This window comes from Chenopodium quinoa, unplaced genomic scaffold, assembly GCF_001683475.1.
Source record: "Chenopodium quinoa cultivar QQ74 unplaced genomic scaffold, ASM168347v1, whole genome shotgun sequence".
Taxonomy (NCBI): Eukaryota; Viridiplantae; Streptophyta; class Magnoliopsida; order Caryophyllales; family Amaranthaceae; genus Chenopodium; species Chenopodium quinoa.
In genome coordinates, this window is record NW_018745454.1 from 6,220,394 (window position 1) to 6,237,523 (window position 17,130).

Consider the following 17,130-nt stretch of genomic DNA (forward strand, 5'->3'; position numbering starts at 1 on the left):
CAAAGAATATGACACTAATCGGAATATTTACTTACCTAAATTCTCTAACACAATAAAACTTCTCGTCAAAAGTTTGTAGACTAAGGGCCTGTTCCGATTGACTGAACTCAGCTGAGCTGAATTGAACTGAACTGAACTTATTAATTAGTGATTTCTAACTACGGATTAGTGATATTTGATTATTTATTACTATACATATGTGTATATACAAATGTACATATTATTATTAATAATATTATTATTATAATAATAATTATTATTATTATTAATATTTATTGGTTATTATTATTATTATTATTAATTTTGATTATTATTATTATTATTTATTGATTATTGATTATTATTATTATTATTGTTATTATTATTATTATTTATTGATGATTATTATTATTATTTATTGATTATTATTATTAGTATTATTATTTCAATTATTATTATTATTATTATTATTATTATTATTATTTATGGATGATTATTATTATTTATTACTTATTGATTATTATTATTATTATTATTATTATGATTGTTAATATTATTATTATTATTGTTATTGTTAATATTATTATTATTATTATTATTATTGTTGTTATTATTATTATTATTATTATTATTATTATTATTATTATTTATTATTATTAGTATTATTATTTCAATTATTATTATTATTATTTATTGATGATTATTATTATTATTTATTACTTATTGATTATTATTATTATTATTATTATTATTATTGTTGTTGTTGTTGTTGTTGTCGTCGTCGTCGTTGTAATAAGAGCTTATAAGAATGAAATTTGGTTTTATATCATTAGCAATATCATTAGACGTAAATTAAGAGCTGAATTGAACTGAACTGAACTAAATTTCAACGAAAGAGAACAGACCCTAAATAAGATTACACATTTTTTCGAAAAAGGTACTTTATCTGTTCAACCAAACGATTGAAACGAACGCCCGAGCATGTCAAATACTCTGAAGTCAAGGTACCAGTCATAAGACTCGTAAGACTCTACGGCTCTCTAGTCTCTTCAGTCTTGCAGATTATTGGATCAAACTTGTAGCTATTAGTTGGACCAGTTTACTGACTGTACATCTATATTGAGTATTTAAGGTGATATCCGTACACAATATACAAGTACTCACTTACCAAAACAGATAAGGTCAACAACATCACCCCTGCACTAATGCAGTCATGCAGTCATGCAGCCAATGCATGCATGCAGGTCATTTGCATCAAAACTATACATCTTAATTTATAACTCTGTATTTTTTAATTTTTTTTTTTCTCTTCTAATAATCTCATCAAAACGATAATTCTTCGTACAACTATTAAAAATTAGTTATGCGGAAATTTTGTTAGATTTGATTCAATGTATATTTAAAAAATATTAATATTAAAAAATATTTCATGAGTTTTTTTTATAATTTGTTACATTATAATAAAGACTATCCCAATAATTACTATTTTAAGTGACAAATCATCAATCGGAGAATAAGGCGGATTATTTAAGTCCGTTGCTTTAGAACGATGATAAAAGGACAATGATTAGTTGGCTTGCTGGTGAAAAGCAACGTTGAAAAGCATTGTCATTTTACAACCAAAATAATAAAAATTGAAGGCTAAATGCCACTGTTAACTACTTGTAAAATAATTGGGAAGTCACAATCAAACAATAATTTGAGTCTAAAATTGCACGTATCAACCCCACCCATCCATTATCCACTTTCTTCTTGGACACCCTTTCTCTTGTTCATCTCACAACACAACCTGCTTTACCACTACTAGTATTGTTTGGTTCGATGCAAAACTTAAATCAATATTCGAAGTTTCATTCACCTATGAAGATTTGATCGGATTAGCGTTTTGAAAGTAAAATTCATCATAAAGTTTTCATTTTATATTTTTGAATAGGTGGCATGATAATATAAGACGATAAGATAATATGAGATAGGATCTTAACTCTTAATTAAATTTCGCAAAATTTGTAAAAGAGTTAAAAGGTCATTCTCATTCTCCTCCACTTGCTAAAATGTACTCACATAACACTAGGAAAAGGGAATGCACATTGCACTACATATGTGTACAAGGTACACCCCTCAAAGTTGAATTGAGATCAAACCTATCCTCTTATCATGTCCCACCTCTCATAATTTTCACACAACTTCATATGATGATGACGATGGCCAAAATAACACTTGTGATGTTTTCAAGATTGTGATTAATGTAGGTGACATTATATAATAAGACATATTAGATAATATAATGCAAAAAGGACCTTTACCAACTAAAATATGTGTTACTCATAAAATTTATTCAAGACAATGGCAACATATTTTTCAAAACCAAACCAATTCAAAACTTGATTGCAACATCGTTCATACAAACATCCCACCACCTAAATTTTCATCACCCTTGTAGTATTCGAGTTGATCTTAGTGGATATGATTATAAAACACGTTGAGATATTAGGTTCAATCTTAAATGCAATAAGGGTGTTACTCCATTAATAAAATAAGACATGTTAAGATAAAATAACGTTATTTTATCGTTTCGAAATTTACAAAAATGAAGTTAAGACAAGGTAGGCAAATCTGTGTATACTATTACCAATCAATCTACATAGAAGACAAGACACTTGAATGGTCATAAACTTGGGCAGTACAAAAGCAATGCAATAAAGATACTTCTCTGTAGATTGGGCCACATCAAAACTTGAGAATAACCCTACAGCAATACCATTATCAGATCTTCCTTTACAGAAGAACAGCAAAAGTTGGTTTTTTTTTTTTTTTTTTTTTTTCAATTCAAAATTACAAATTATTGTTAATTTTGTTACCCTCTTTTTCCTCACTATCTAAAAACCCTACTTTTTCTTCTTGATTAATACAAGATTTACTATTATTATTACTCATCTCAACTTGTTCAGAACACTTCATAGCCTTCAATGCCTCAGCTTCCCAATCAGTAGACCCTAACACGGCATGCAGAACCCAAACAGCACAGGCCACCTGTGCAGCCAAGAGCCCATACCAAAGCCCACTAAACCCAAACTTAAGCCCAAAAGCTAGGCCCACTGCAACCGGGGTCCCGACAAAGTAGAAGGACCCCAGGTTGATTCGGGCCCCCACAGCAGGGCGTGCCGTGCCACGGAGGATGCCACAGCCAGTAGTTTGTGGACAGTTGCCTAGCTCACATAACCCCATTATTGGCATTACTGAGGCAACAAGGACAGTAACACTATTATCAGGTGTAAAGAGTTTACCCCAACTTTCTCTGAAAATGACTGTCCATATTACATTCATTATCCCAATAAAAAATGCACATCCTAATGCAACCATTGCTGCTAGTCTTGCTTTGTATGGTTTTCCTGCTCCTAGCTCATTTCCCACCTGCAACAACATTATTTCCAATTCAGTATTTATTACGGAGTACTTCATTACATATTACGAAGTACATTGGTACAAGTTATAACCAATAACACAATTTACGTGGTAATAGTGCTACGTGTTACCCCTTAAAAATAACAAAAGTACCCCGGACATTGTACCCAAATGTCACACTATTATTCCAACATTGGATATGCGGTTATACAGTATCATATCAATCGAAAGATATTATAAGTCCCAAAAGGTACTAGCATGGATATGGATTGGATATAGATAATCTCCGATTAGTTGGAAATTTGATATACTTATTGTAGCATGAAAAAACTTTAAGAAGATACGATCTTCTCTATAACAATACTTAATTGAACAACATTACGTCAAGCCTCCCATAAACTGCAATTGGTCCATTAACTACCAAATTAAATAACAGTGCCCTTATATTTTTGTGGGGGTGACATGAGAAAAGTGTAATACTGTACCACTTTGTTTAGTTTTTAGTTGGTTATGATGTTTAGTCACCACATCAAATAGTAGTGGATGGGGATATAAAAGTACTTGGTTGAGATTTCTTCACTAACCTTGTTCCACCATATTTCATGGGTGACCTATGCTAAATTTGATGGGATTAAGTAATAGATAAAAAGACAAGGAACTTTGAATATACATACAGTATGCCTAGTAACCAGTCTATCTAAAATTGGTTATCATGTTGGTAAACAAGTTACGCTACAATTAGATTGAGATGGATGAAGTACCTTTTTTTTCTACACCATATCGCCCTCCAATCTAATCCATATCTTCAATCGTATTACAAGTCTCATTTAAGGTCCCATATGTCTATGTTATTGCCTTAGAATGAACCATTTGAAGTGAATGATCCTTATTATATCTATCTTGATAGACGACAAATACTAAACATTTAAGATCGAAAGATGAAATACAAAGAGGGACACAAGATCTGTATATCCTTTCCATCCCTCGAATTTCTTTGTCCCCATGTGAACAACATTCTTGAGATATCCATCAATCTAGAGATGTCCATTTCTTGTAATATCAAGTTGGTCCATACCAAAACCCCATGAAATTATGTAGGGTTTTTGCTCAATTTCCTATAAAACTAGTACTTGGTACTATATAAGACTAAACAAGGCTAAAGTAAACAAATTACAAATAAGCAAAACAAACAAAAAGCATGACTAAGCAAAAAACTTAATTGCTTTATAGTACCATAGTATGCGGTTAACTGTTCCCTAAAAGTTGCACAGTACCATGCATGCAATACTAAACTAATCCAATACACAAATTATTCTTCCCAACCATAAAATGGTCCCAACTTCAAGTGACTTTAGACTCAACTACACTAATCCCTCAAAAAAAAAAGACTCAACTACACTAATTACTTCTTAATCTCCCCATTATTGCCCGTATCTAAGTTAATTAAACTGACTTATACAATCCACAAAATTTCAAACTTCTGTTATTATTGATTTTCAGTTTTAACCAACTATCATATATATCACTAAACAAGAAACATGATCAAGTCTTCATACAATTCATCCAAATTTAATCAAGAATATGATTCAGTTCTCATAATTTAAAATTTTGTACACAATATTAACAAAATAATTAATGGCTGACATATTGTATTAATTGATAAAGAAATATGGCAAGTAGTAAGAATTCATTGAACCCTTCACTTCCCTAGCTACAACCTTAAATCCATTGAATTTCTTTGTTTCCCATAGTTTTTTTTAATTGGTTATACCAACAACCAACTTAATTCGTATTCGTCCATCCCTATTTTATTTTGAGGTTGGTATAAGAAGGTCTAGATATACGAAACCTTATCTTAAGTATACTAGCAAATGAAAATAATTAGATGCTATGCTTTTTTTTTTCCCCTTAAAAAAAAAAAAAATCACCAAGACCTTTTGTTCCCTTGTTTTGTGAACAATGCCCTCAATCATCCCAAAACACCCCCTCCTTACACCTACACATTTTTCCTCACCCAAAAACATAAATTGACACCCAAACACATGAAATGACACACAAACAAGACACAACGTACAAAACCATATCCAAACACATGAAATGACACACAAACACGACAATACTATGTATTAATCAAAACTCGTAAATCATCATAGTAATAAACATGAATCCATCAAAGACAAAAATCATTAAAAAAAAAAAAAACAGTAATTTCGGGAAAAAGATTTTAAAAAAAAGCTAAGCTTACTCTAGCGGAAACGCAGCCGGCCAAGGCCATAGGAACAGTATACATAAGACTAGTAGTCTGAATCATAATCCCAGTAGCAGCAACAGCAACTTTAGGATTACTTAAATACCCTGAAAGAATAGTAACAATTTCATACCACCACCACTCTAAACAAATCCAAGACAACTTGGAATTGCCAATTTCATCAATGGTTTAATCCCTTCAACACCAATCCCTTTAACCCCCCAATTCCACCATTTCATCATTTTCCCTTTTTGACCCTCCATATAATAAACATATCCTGCTAACATCACAGCCATGTTCAGATTTGTCACCACCGAAGCAACAGCCACCCCTTTCACCCCCCACTCTAGAACCATCACCAACCAATAGTTTAACGGCACGTGGAACACCACAGCAGTCAGAGTGCACCACATCATAGGCTTCGTCACCCGCTGTGACCTTAGATAAACCCTCAAAGGCTGTAAAAATGTGTTGGTTAACAAATCAGGAAGTGAGAAAATACAGTACAAAGCAGCCATTGATGTAACTTCTTTATCTTGGCCCAAAAAGATCATTATTGGGCCGAGATTGATCCAGAGGAAACTGATGGGTATGATTGCAAGGAAGAGGATGAAGATCATTCGGAGGAGAGAGAGTGAAAGAAGGTCCCAGTTTTGTGACCCGAAAGCCTGTGAACAAACGGGCTCAAGACCGGAAGCAAGGCCCACTAAAACAGAGTACCCTGTTATGTTGGTGAAACCTATTGAAAGGGCCCCACCTGCAAGCTCTAAACTTCCTAATCTTCCTAAGAAGAGAACTGATACTACTGCTCTTATGTATACTAAGCAGTTCATTGCTGTTATTGGAAACGCCATTCCCCATAATTCTTTTAATTCTTCTATTACCTGCAAAAATAAACAGAGGAAATTTAGAAAAAGAAATGAGTAAAATGATTCTAAAAGGGAGTTTTTTTTATTATCAAGAAAAAACTTTGACAGTAAATTCTCATTGGTATGTAAGGGACGAAGGGAGTATTCGTAATAAAGATTAAATCTTTACCTGGGAAGAAGAAGGGTGTTTGTGAGAGGAGAAATCAGGGTCTTTTTCTGACATTTTGAAGGTGAAAATATGAAATTAAGCTTAAAGATTTGTTTTTTTTTTTTTAGAGGAGAGAGAAATTAAAGGATGGAAAAATGGAGGGAAGAAAGAAAGAAAGAGATGAAATAGTGGAAGTTAAAAGTGTTGTTTAAGGGATGATCAGGTTTATACAGCTGACAAAATGGGGTCAATTAATTTGAGGAAAATGAGTGGACTTTTTTTTAATGTTTTTGTTAAAAAAGAAAAAAAGTGTAAACGGCGGCGACTGTGACAGCTTAGGGAAGACTGGAGGATTACTGCAGAAGAAGAAAGAACAGAGGAAAAGAAAAGTGAAAGTGAAAGGTTTTATTTTTCTTTTCTTTATGTAAAGATGATATTTTTGGTGAGTGAATAAATATTGTTGTGTTCGTTCAGGGTTCGGGTTTGGATCCTCTAGAGTTGGTTCATATTTTCATGATCCAATTCATTTTTTGCTCTATTTTTTTTACTTTTTGGTAATAATTTTTTTTTGAAACACTATATAGGTATCAATAATTAATAAAATAATACAGAGTAATTGATTTAATCTGCTCTACACAAAACTCAAAATAACTAAGGGGTCGTTTGGTTCGCGAGGGGTAATCGGAATGGAATGAACATAGGGAAAGACAGGGAATGGAATGAAAATACCTAAAATTTTCTATATTGTTTGGTCTTAAAAACAAAGGGAATGAGGGCCACCAGTCCCACCCCCACACCACCACCACACATCCACCTCAAACCTTCATTCTCCACCGTTTCCAGCCACCAAACCACTCGCCGCACCTCCCTCCCCTTCGCCTCCCTTCGCCGGTCATCCCCGCCCCTCGCACAGCTCTCCCCGCCCCTCGGAAACCCTCCCTCAACCCCGAAAAACCACCATCAGCCTCGAATAAACCCTAGAAAATATTCTCCCTCGTCGTTTGAGGTGCGACAACCTCCGACGAGGGTTGGGGAAGGTGCGAAAAGGGTTGGGGGAGGTGCGAAAAGGGTTGAGGGAGGTGCGAAAAGGGGTAGCGAAGTGCAATTCCGGTGCGAAAAGGGGCAGCGAACGATTCGATTCCGGTGCAGGGGAGAGTCGGTGAGGGTCGGCGAGGGGCGGCGAGGGTCAGGGGAGGGGCGGCGAGGGTCAGGTAGGACGGTGGTTGGTTTTCCGGTGGTTGGGTAGGTATGAAGGTGGTGATGTGGTGGTGTGGTGGTGGTAGGGAATGGGAATGGAAATACCTAGGGGGGTGGGGAATGGGCTTAGAAGAATTTGGGGGAATGGATTGGGGAAAGGGAATGAAAAAAAAGGGCTAACAAACAGCAACAAAGGGAATCGGGGTGGTTGATTCCCTTTCCCTTTGATGAATACCCCCAACCAAACGGCCCCTAAGTATAACTAAGAATGTCTGCCCCCTTTTTTTTTTGGAAAATGCTCCAGTGAAGCAATCCATTATCATTGGAGAATATGGAGATTAACATTCAAAAGAGAAAGAAAATCCATCACCCAAGCTCGACTTCCTAGTTCCTACTTCCCATGGCAAGCAATGAGCGAGCTGAGCAATCCCATAAGCTACTTTATTTCCCTCCCTACAAACAAAACTCCAAAACACATGATAAAAAAAGCAACTAGCATGATAAATATCATCATCAATAATGTTTTAAACTACAAGCTTCAAAAGTATTGATCATTTAATTTATAAAATTGGATTGGATGCTTTTCAATTTAAAAAATAACGAACACACTACATTACTAGCTATTTGAGAATGGAGTAAATTGTTATAAACTATAGAAAAATTTCTAGAGGTTGCTCAAAATATGACCTATTATTCTATTAAACAATGTCTTTGGCAATATAGATTTGTGTTTGATGCTATGTTTTGTGTTCTAATAGGAAGTGTATTGATGTAATATCATTAATTATAATGATAATTGTGGTATAGCTTCTCAAAAGTTGAATTGGTCCTACTTCAAAGTTATAATTAAACTATGTTCCTAACAATGTTTTTTTATGTTAATTTTTTTGAAATAGTAACATAACGACACTTGATATTTAAATCATGTCGATAAGACGACACTTGATATATGAATCATGTCGATAATAAGAGTTAATTAGGTAGGAATGTATCCTAATTTAATCTTATTTAATTTCAAATCAAACCAATAATTTATACAACATACACTAAAATAGCCTATCTAAATTGAGGAAAATAAGTACAGAAGTGAGCCAAGTGATAGAATCTTTTTTGGCCAAAGGCTAGCAATGAACATTAAGAAATATGAGAAACTTTAACGGCAAATAATTCCTATTTGACACGAAGCTGATTTCTTGTTGGTCCAATCAAATGACATACTTATATGCATATATTAAACCTTATATTATAAGAAGTTCTTATAATCATATCCATTAATTGGCGAGGTTAGGTATGCAAAGCACAATTAATTTAGAAATTAACTACAAAACAGCATCTTAGCAATAACAAAGTGGCTCTTTTTTTCTTCTTAATTTTCATGGCTTAATTGCTTAAATAAAGCGTAACATATAGCTAACCGTAGGCACATTACTTTATCCTCATTGTCGAGATATTAGGGATATAGAATCGATGCCTAAGTAAAGGGAATGATTTTTGATACTTCAATGATATGCTAATGTGATTTTATACTCATTCCAACTTTTGATTTGACAACAACATTTTGGGTGATTGAATTTCGTTGTCGTATTATTTTTAGGGTAATTCTATACATAGCCCTTAGACTATACATAAACATTAAATATACTATTGAAAATTATATTAAAAATAGGAATTCATGACAAAAACACACGTAAATCGGTATAATTAGTGTGTTTTTCTAAATTTAAACAATTTTCTAGAGCATATTTAATGTTTATATGTAGCCCCAAGGGTTATGTATAACACTTTGAAATTAGAGACCAAACTTTAAATAAAAATAATTACCAAATTTAAATGGAAAATGATAAATATATAAGACAGTGTGTATTCATCAACTGACAATAATTATGATCACTAAGATAAAAAGTGCTTAGTATTTTTTTTAAAAGAAACAAAGTGTTTAGTATCTTATGTACTCCGTGGTTCTTTAATATATATATATATATATATATATATATATATATATATATATATATATATTAAGAATAGAAAATTAATAAACATTTATTATACCGATTTACTCGTGAATTGTCGATAGATTCTCAACCTAATACAGAGTACTAAAAAAGGAAGTATATTAAGGCTGCATATAGCTTTACCCATAAAAAAATAAAAAATACTCGTACAAAGCATATTAATTCTTATCAAAATTTGTAAAAATTACGAGACCGGACATGAGGGGAGGGAGGGGGGGAGGACATGAATGTATTTCATTTGCAATAACTTAGCTAAATGTAAATTAATCCCTAAATTCAAGTAATTATGTCTTGTTTAAGGCCAAAGATGATGTTTATGTCAGTTTTATGTCTAATTCATCTCTTAAAATATGTCAATAAATGACCATTTTCATGATTATATTGTTTTGATCAATTTGGTAAAGAGTCACATCCTCCCCTCCCATTTTTAGTTATGAAGAAGGGAAACTTTCTGATTATGTTCAGCTTACCTGAGTTAAGTTGGTTTGATTAAAAAATTTTATCTATATTTTGGACCTTATTAATTTTTTCTAATCAAACATTATTTGGCCATATTTAATCAATTTATATACTACGTATAATAATAATAAAAAAAAAAAAAAAATATTTGCCTAGATAAGCTAAATTGTACATACCTCTAAGCACTTAAGTTATCGCTACATTTGAAGCTAACACATGAACTTAAAATATCAAGATGAAAAGGGTAACATTGAAGATAAGACTACTCTTGCAATAATTTAAGGCACCAACATTACTACTGATTATGATACAAAAAAGCCAGTAATTTTATTGTATACTACAATCCAAAACACAATTTGAAATAAATTCATACTCTAAACCTGAGTAACCACAAATGTTCTTAGAAACCCCCAACATACAAAGATGAGCTTAATTCTGGATAACCCTCCTCAATAAAGGGAACAAGCTCACCACATATATGTGACAAAAATTAACTCTTATACCAAAGCTCGAGATATTGTCTGTCGCGGGATTATAAAGGTACAAATCACCATTGATGAGGAGCAGCAGATCACCATCCATTCGCCCAGCCATAACACCATAAGTAGACAAAACACCATAAAGTTTTGGAAATGGTCTGGAAGAGAACAAACATTGCCATGCCAATGGGACTCCAAAGTCATCATCAAATTCAGTGGCTACCCAGATATAAAAATTACCCGCTAACTCAGGATGAGATCTGCGGGTGACAAATACCGCGAGACATTCCTTGTATAGCCCAATATCATACTTTGTGTCAGAAGGGCCAGATAGAAAATCCCAATCCACTCCAGGAAGATCAGAAAATTTAAAAAGCTCAGTGCTCATGTTAAATGATAGGACCCAAGACCCATGACGCTGAGCTAGCTTAGGGTGCATATGACTTCCGAAGGCATTGCTAATCCAATAATAAACACCATTTATGCATGAACCCATAATAGGATTTTGAATCATGCCAAGACAACCCAATAACAATGGCGGCTCAAGTCTCTTCCAAGAGTTGGTGTTCAGGGAGTAAATATCGTATGCTAATCCTATGTCAGATGACACAATACTAGTTCTAGTCATAATCTTCAAATCATTAGACACTGAATGAAACATAAAACCTACTACCACAAAAGTGCATCCATACTGAAGATCAAGATCTGGTGCATCAGGATAGGCAATCATCCTAAATTCTCTTGTGGCCGGATTCCATAAGCAACAACTAATATTAACACTCATCCAATCTTGACTGGTGCACCAAAGTTCAAGACAAATGACACCATTAGCACTGCCTCTACAAATAACTTTCTCTTCTCTATAGGAGGGATCCATTGTGAAAACAGAATTTTTATCACGCTCTAGATCAGAATTCAAATTCAAAACATTGTCATCCCCTTGTTGTTTAGAGAGAAGATACCATTGGCTTGAGTCATTTACTACTGCAGTTGAGCGCTTCATAAGAAGGAGAGGCACATCCCCATTTTCTTTGCACATGGCACATTGAGCATGGTGGTGCATCGAAATGAATCTAGAACCGTCAATGAGGGCACACCATGACTTACTGACACATCGCATACGCAATAAGTCTCTCACTGGGAGCCTTGAAAGGATATTCTCAAACAGATCATCAGTAAGAATGCAGTTTGTTTCCCCAGAATCCATTTTGCTACAAGTAAATAAATTAGGTGAATTTCAACTGTTTTAAACATTAACATACTTCTTCAATTTCTTGTTATTCAAATGCTACAAATTCTCATCAAAAGTTATCATCTTGCAAGTAATAACATGTTCGTCAACTGAACTACTAATCACAAATTGGAAGTAAAACATTTAAATTGGAGTGAAATAGTTGATTCCAATTAAGAACAAGCAGATTAAAATTTTGGATATTGAATGATCAATTTCATACACCAGGGCCTTAATTACTGAGTATACAAATTACAGAACAAATCAAATTCTGAAAATGATTATGTAAAACAGGGGATTAAAAACAATTATCCATTCAATCCAAAGATAACAAAACTCGTTGAAAGGCAATCAATTATATCACAGGCAATCATGGTTTTGTAATGAGATTAAAGCAGGGTTATACAAAGCAAACCCAAAATCGAATAAAATTAAATCTCATTACAAAACCCGTGAAATTATAATGATATCGAAGAAATTATTGTTAAGTGAACAGTATAATTTTATGCAATTTAATTGATCTAAGTAAAATACTTATAGGTGTGAAAGAAAAATTGTGGGATAATAGTTTATTAAAAACAATTATTGTGGTGGAGAAAATTACGTTCACATTTGATGATTGGTGAGTTTAACACTTAAATAAACACTAGTTTAAGTCCCGTGCAATGCACGTTTTTACTTAGCATATTTATAAATTATAATGTTAATTTAACAATAATTAAAAATAAAAATCAATGTTTTTAATTGAAACAATACTTGATTTTCTTTTCCATTGAATTTTATATTATATTGATATCAAAAGTTATTTAAAAAAAGAAGAAGCAATATTTAATGATTATAGAGTTTTATATAAGATTAAAATGTTATGTTAATTATAACCCGTGAAATGTACTTATGTACCCTATATATCCCTATTTTGTTGACATGTTTTGACTGGCACAATATAATGTTTTATAGCATACTTTGACGGTATAATGTTTTATACAAATTTAATTGAATATATTTTTTGTGACAATTAATAATCAAGGTTTTTTAATTTTTATTTTATAGTTATTGAATTGTAGTGTTATTTTTATAAATAAATCAACAATTCTAAAAAAATATAAATAATAAATAAAAGGAAATGTAACAATCCCGGTTGGAGCAAAAAATCTTTCAAAGAAAAAAAAAATATGATGTAGAATGATATGAACTATGGAAAACTGGAGTTTTACATTATTCCAATATTCCTTATATTACCTTATATGTAGTATATGTTTGTTTGATATAGAAAAATACCTATTATAAAATATTATATGTCAAAATATTTTCATTGATTGAATGCATATAGAATATACTTTATATATAGTTGTCAAATTGAAAGTTAAATATTATAGGATATTATAAAATAATGTTCATAAATATTGTTAAAAAAAGGAAAGTAAAAGTGGCACTACTTAAAAAATTGCACAACTGTTTTGATAATGCATTACCATTGATAATTTGATATTGATCCCATCAACAACTTGGTTGTATTGAAGATTTACTCAAAGCGAACAGAGCAATTAACTCTTACACAAGGATAATTACAGAACTTCCACAATTTACAACAACTTAAGTTATAATGGGATTTTAACTACTGTCATACATCTTACATGAGCAACAAAAACACTCAATGATTATGAGGTTCAGAGGTTGTCTCTCTAGGAATTAGGGATGAAGTATGCCTCTCCACACTCATAGAAGATTGAGCTAAAGGAGTTTGGAATGAGGATGATGACGAGGGACCAGGGGCTGAAGTGGCAAATGTGGAAAGAGCGCTAATACTACCGCTCATATTCAAGCTAGTCCCGCTGATTGAACCTTCCGGGGCTGCCTTTGGGGCCGGAGGCTTTTCAATCGCCATAATCCCTTCCAACATCTGCACAACTTTACCCATCATAGGCCTTTGAGATGGCTGCTCTTGTATACACCAAAAGCTAACTTGAATTGCTCTTGTCACTTGATCCATATCCACAGCTAAGTCAGCAAGCCTCCTGTCTAGTATATTTCTCACCTTTCCCTTCTCAAACTCCTCATATGCCCAAATCGAGAACTTCTTCCTGTCTGTTTCGTTTGACACTTCAAAGTTTCTTCTGCCACTCACTATCTCCAACAACACCATACCAAAACTATAAACATCAGATTTTGAAGTTATTGGAAGATTAGCAAGCCATTCAGGTGCTAAATATCCTCTTGTACCTCTTACACTTGTGAGGGTGCGGTATCTATGGTCTTTTGGGTTAACGAGCTTTGCAAGGCCAAAGTCTGAAACTTTGGCATTGTAGTTATCATCTAAGAGAATGTTTTCTGGCTTTATATCACAGTGTACAATGCAATCCCGACATTCCTCATGAAGATAAGTAATTCCTCTTGCAGTTCCGAGGGCGATATTGAACCGATGCTCCCAACTTAAGAGTCTTCCTGATTCATCCTCTGTTGCAAAGAGGAAACTATCAAGAGAGCCATTTTTCATGAACTCGTAAACCAAAAGCCTATGTTTCCCCTCAGAGCAAAAGCCTATCAACCTAACCAGATTCAAATGATGGGTGCTACTGATCGTAGCAACCTCCATTCTAAATTGTTTTTCCCCCTGTTCAATACCTTCAAGCTGCTTCACTGCAGCAACAGTTCTATTGGCAAGGATGCCCTTGTAAACCGCCCCAAAACCTCCTGCACCAAGCTTCTCCTTGAAGTTCCTTGTAGCCTGCTGGAGGTCTTTGTATGAAAACTGTACAGGTGCACCTGATGCATACTCGAGAAGGGCATATTGAGCTGACAAACCTCCAAACTTAGGACTCTTTCTACAGCACCACCACCAAAGACTTCCTTCTAATAGTATCAATCCAACAAGGGTGCCTAGAACAACCACTGCAATGATCCAACCTTGCAGCTTCTCCTTTCCTCCTCCGTCCTCAGAGGAAGGAGGGGCATTTGGTTCGGCTGGGGCACAAACCTTCACATACGAGGTGCTAGGTAGAGCTGCAGACTCATATCCACTCACAAACCTCGATGTCTTAATATAACACTGCCCCGATCCATCAGCTAAAGTAGTCGAAGCCACACAAGAACTACCCGAAAGACAATTACCCCTACAAGCCGAAATACCCACAAAGTAGACATCATTCAAAGTCTCAGGAGCATACGTCAGGAACTTAGTATGCTCCATCTGCAACATCGCGACACTCCCAGGACAATCCTTAATCTCCCTCTTCAACTTACACCCTTTCTTACTATCATTCGGATCAACCGAAACGAAATTCTCCGACGGACAACCACACACAGGACTAGTATCATTGTAACTACAAATTCCCATATTACCACAATAACCAAAAACCTGACATTGATCACTAACAGCAGTCCATCTCACAGTAGCACTCCCACTACCTTTACTAGAACTATAAATCCTCAGATTCCCATCATTATCCAACCTTAAAAACCTCAAAATATCCCCAGATTCAGCATAATCACTCCCATAAGCCATAATCACAGAACCAGTTAAATTGCCATCATTAAGTGACAAAATCCCAATTGATTGAAGCTGTAATCTAGGGTTACTCAAATTACTACTAACAGTATCATTCAACCCTAAACTCCAATAAACAATATCTTTATTCCACTGTAAAGTTAAATTCCCAGTTCTATTCAAAGTAAAAGAATACAACCCAGATGATAAAACCATCCCAACATTAAAATTCTGAGATGGGACAATAGTATTAGTGGGATGATCAAAAGTAGACCAAACAACCGAATTAGACCGATTTTTGAGGGAAAAATTACCAGAATCATCAAGGGTAGCATGGGAAACGCCGGAATTCGAAGTATTCGACTGCCACAACAGATTACCGGCGCCGGAAAGCAGTCGGAGATTCCCGTCGGCGAGAAACGAGAAAGTTGCGGCGGAGTCAGCGACGGCGGAAATAGACCAAATGGAAAGAGAATCATAGGTGATTGAGAGAGAGAAAGAGGAAGAATTTAATGGGAGAAATCGGAGAGAGAAAGAGTTGTTTGGAGAAGGCCATGTTTGATTTGGGGTTGAAGCTGAAAGAGTTGAACCCAGTGGAATATCTGCAGAAGCTGAAAGAGTGAAGAAGAAGAAGAAGATGAAGATGAAAGTTGAAGAAATTGTAAGATTTTGCTTCATTTTTATTTGGGAAATTTAAGATTTTGTTCCAAATTGATTTGGGTATATAAGTATTTATTTAGATTTGGGTTTGGATTTGCAAATGAATTTCTGGGTTAATAAGTATTGAATTGAATTTGAGAGTTAGAGCATTTTTGACACGGTAAGTAGACCAGATAGTATGACTGTAGAAAGAACAAGTCAACAAATGCTGTCAAATATCTACTTGTATATTGGATGATTTTTCATAGGTGGAAGGTTTGTTGAATTGTTGTCCAAAACTTTTTTAGTGGAGTGGGGAACGCATATTCAAGTATGATTCAATGGACACTACTAAAACTAATATATACTTGTGAATAAACTCCGTCAAAACTTTAGAATTATTTTTAGTTAGAGCGAATTAAGTTCTAATACTATACTTTTATATTCGTAGTTGACATATGTATAATACAATTGTTAGCAAATTTTCAATATTTATTTTTATGCTTGATAATTGTTCAAATTGGTGTGTTAAAATGATTTGTATATTGATAATTGTATTATGATAAATAAAGAAAATTTTAAAACTAAGAGACATGGTCTTATGGAGTACAATATTTTAATTGAAGTATGAGAAAAGCTCATTCCAATTATGTGAGCTTACAGACTTGAGTATACTTTGAAGTCTTTAATGCATAAAATCAAATGAAAGTCTTCTATATCAGATAAATTTAATCCTCAAATATTACAGTAACAATAGTCTTTTATATAAACCTCCTTTTCAAGAAATTTTTTTGATCAATAATTGTATTTATTACTTCCCCTGTTCTTTTTTACTTGACCTATTTCTTTTATCACGCTTGCCAATGCAAAACTTTAACGATCAATAACTTAAATTCTCCAAAAGTAAATATTATAAAAATTACTTCCTCCGTTCTGTTAATATTGCAACAAGGAGGAAATTACGCATCCCAAAACACATTTTA

The 17,130-nt window shown here is 33.7% G+C and overlaps 2 protein-coding genes and 1 pseudogene across 2 annotated transcripts; all 3 read right to left on the minus strand.

Annotated features, from left to right (window-relative positions):
* Positions 1-2,572: 2,572 nt before the first annotated feature.
* LOC110714138 lies at positions 2,573-7,365 on the minus strand (annotated as a pseudogene).
* Positions 7,366-10,743: 3,378 nt separating this feature from the next.
* On the minus strand, positions 10,744-12,000 carry LOC110714423 (F-box/kelch-repeat protein At3g23880-like). Its single transcript, XM_021892932.1, has one exon. It carries the CDS (start codon positions 11,998-12,000, stop codon positions 10,744-10,746), a length of 1,257 nt encoding a protein of 418 aa, XP_021748624.1.
* Positions 12,001-13,468: 1,468 nt separating this feature from the next.
* On the minus strand, positions 13,469-16,482 carry LOC110714652 (G-type lectin S-receptor-like serine/threonine-protein kinase At1g34300). Its single transcript, XM_021893206.1, has one exon. The coding sequence runs from the start codon at positions 16,184-16,186 to the stop codon at positions 13,676-13,678; it is 2,511 nt and encodes an 836-aa protein (XP_021748898.1). The 5' UTR covers positions 16,187-16,482; the 3' UTR covers positions 13,469-13,675.
* Positions 16,483-17,130: the final 648 nt, after the last annotated feature.

Excerpts from the sequence above, each read along its gene's own strand:
- LOC110714423 (XM_021892932.1), bottom strand. The coding sequence starts at position 12,000 with ATGGATTCTGGGGAAACAAACTGCATTCTTACTGATGATCTGTTTGAG.
- LOC110714652 (XM_021893206.1), bottom strand. The coding sequence starts at position 16,186 with ATGAAGCAAAATCTTACAATTTCTTCAACTTTCATCTTCATCTTCTTC.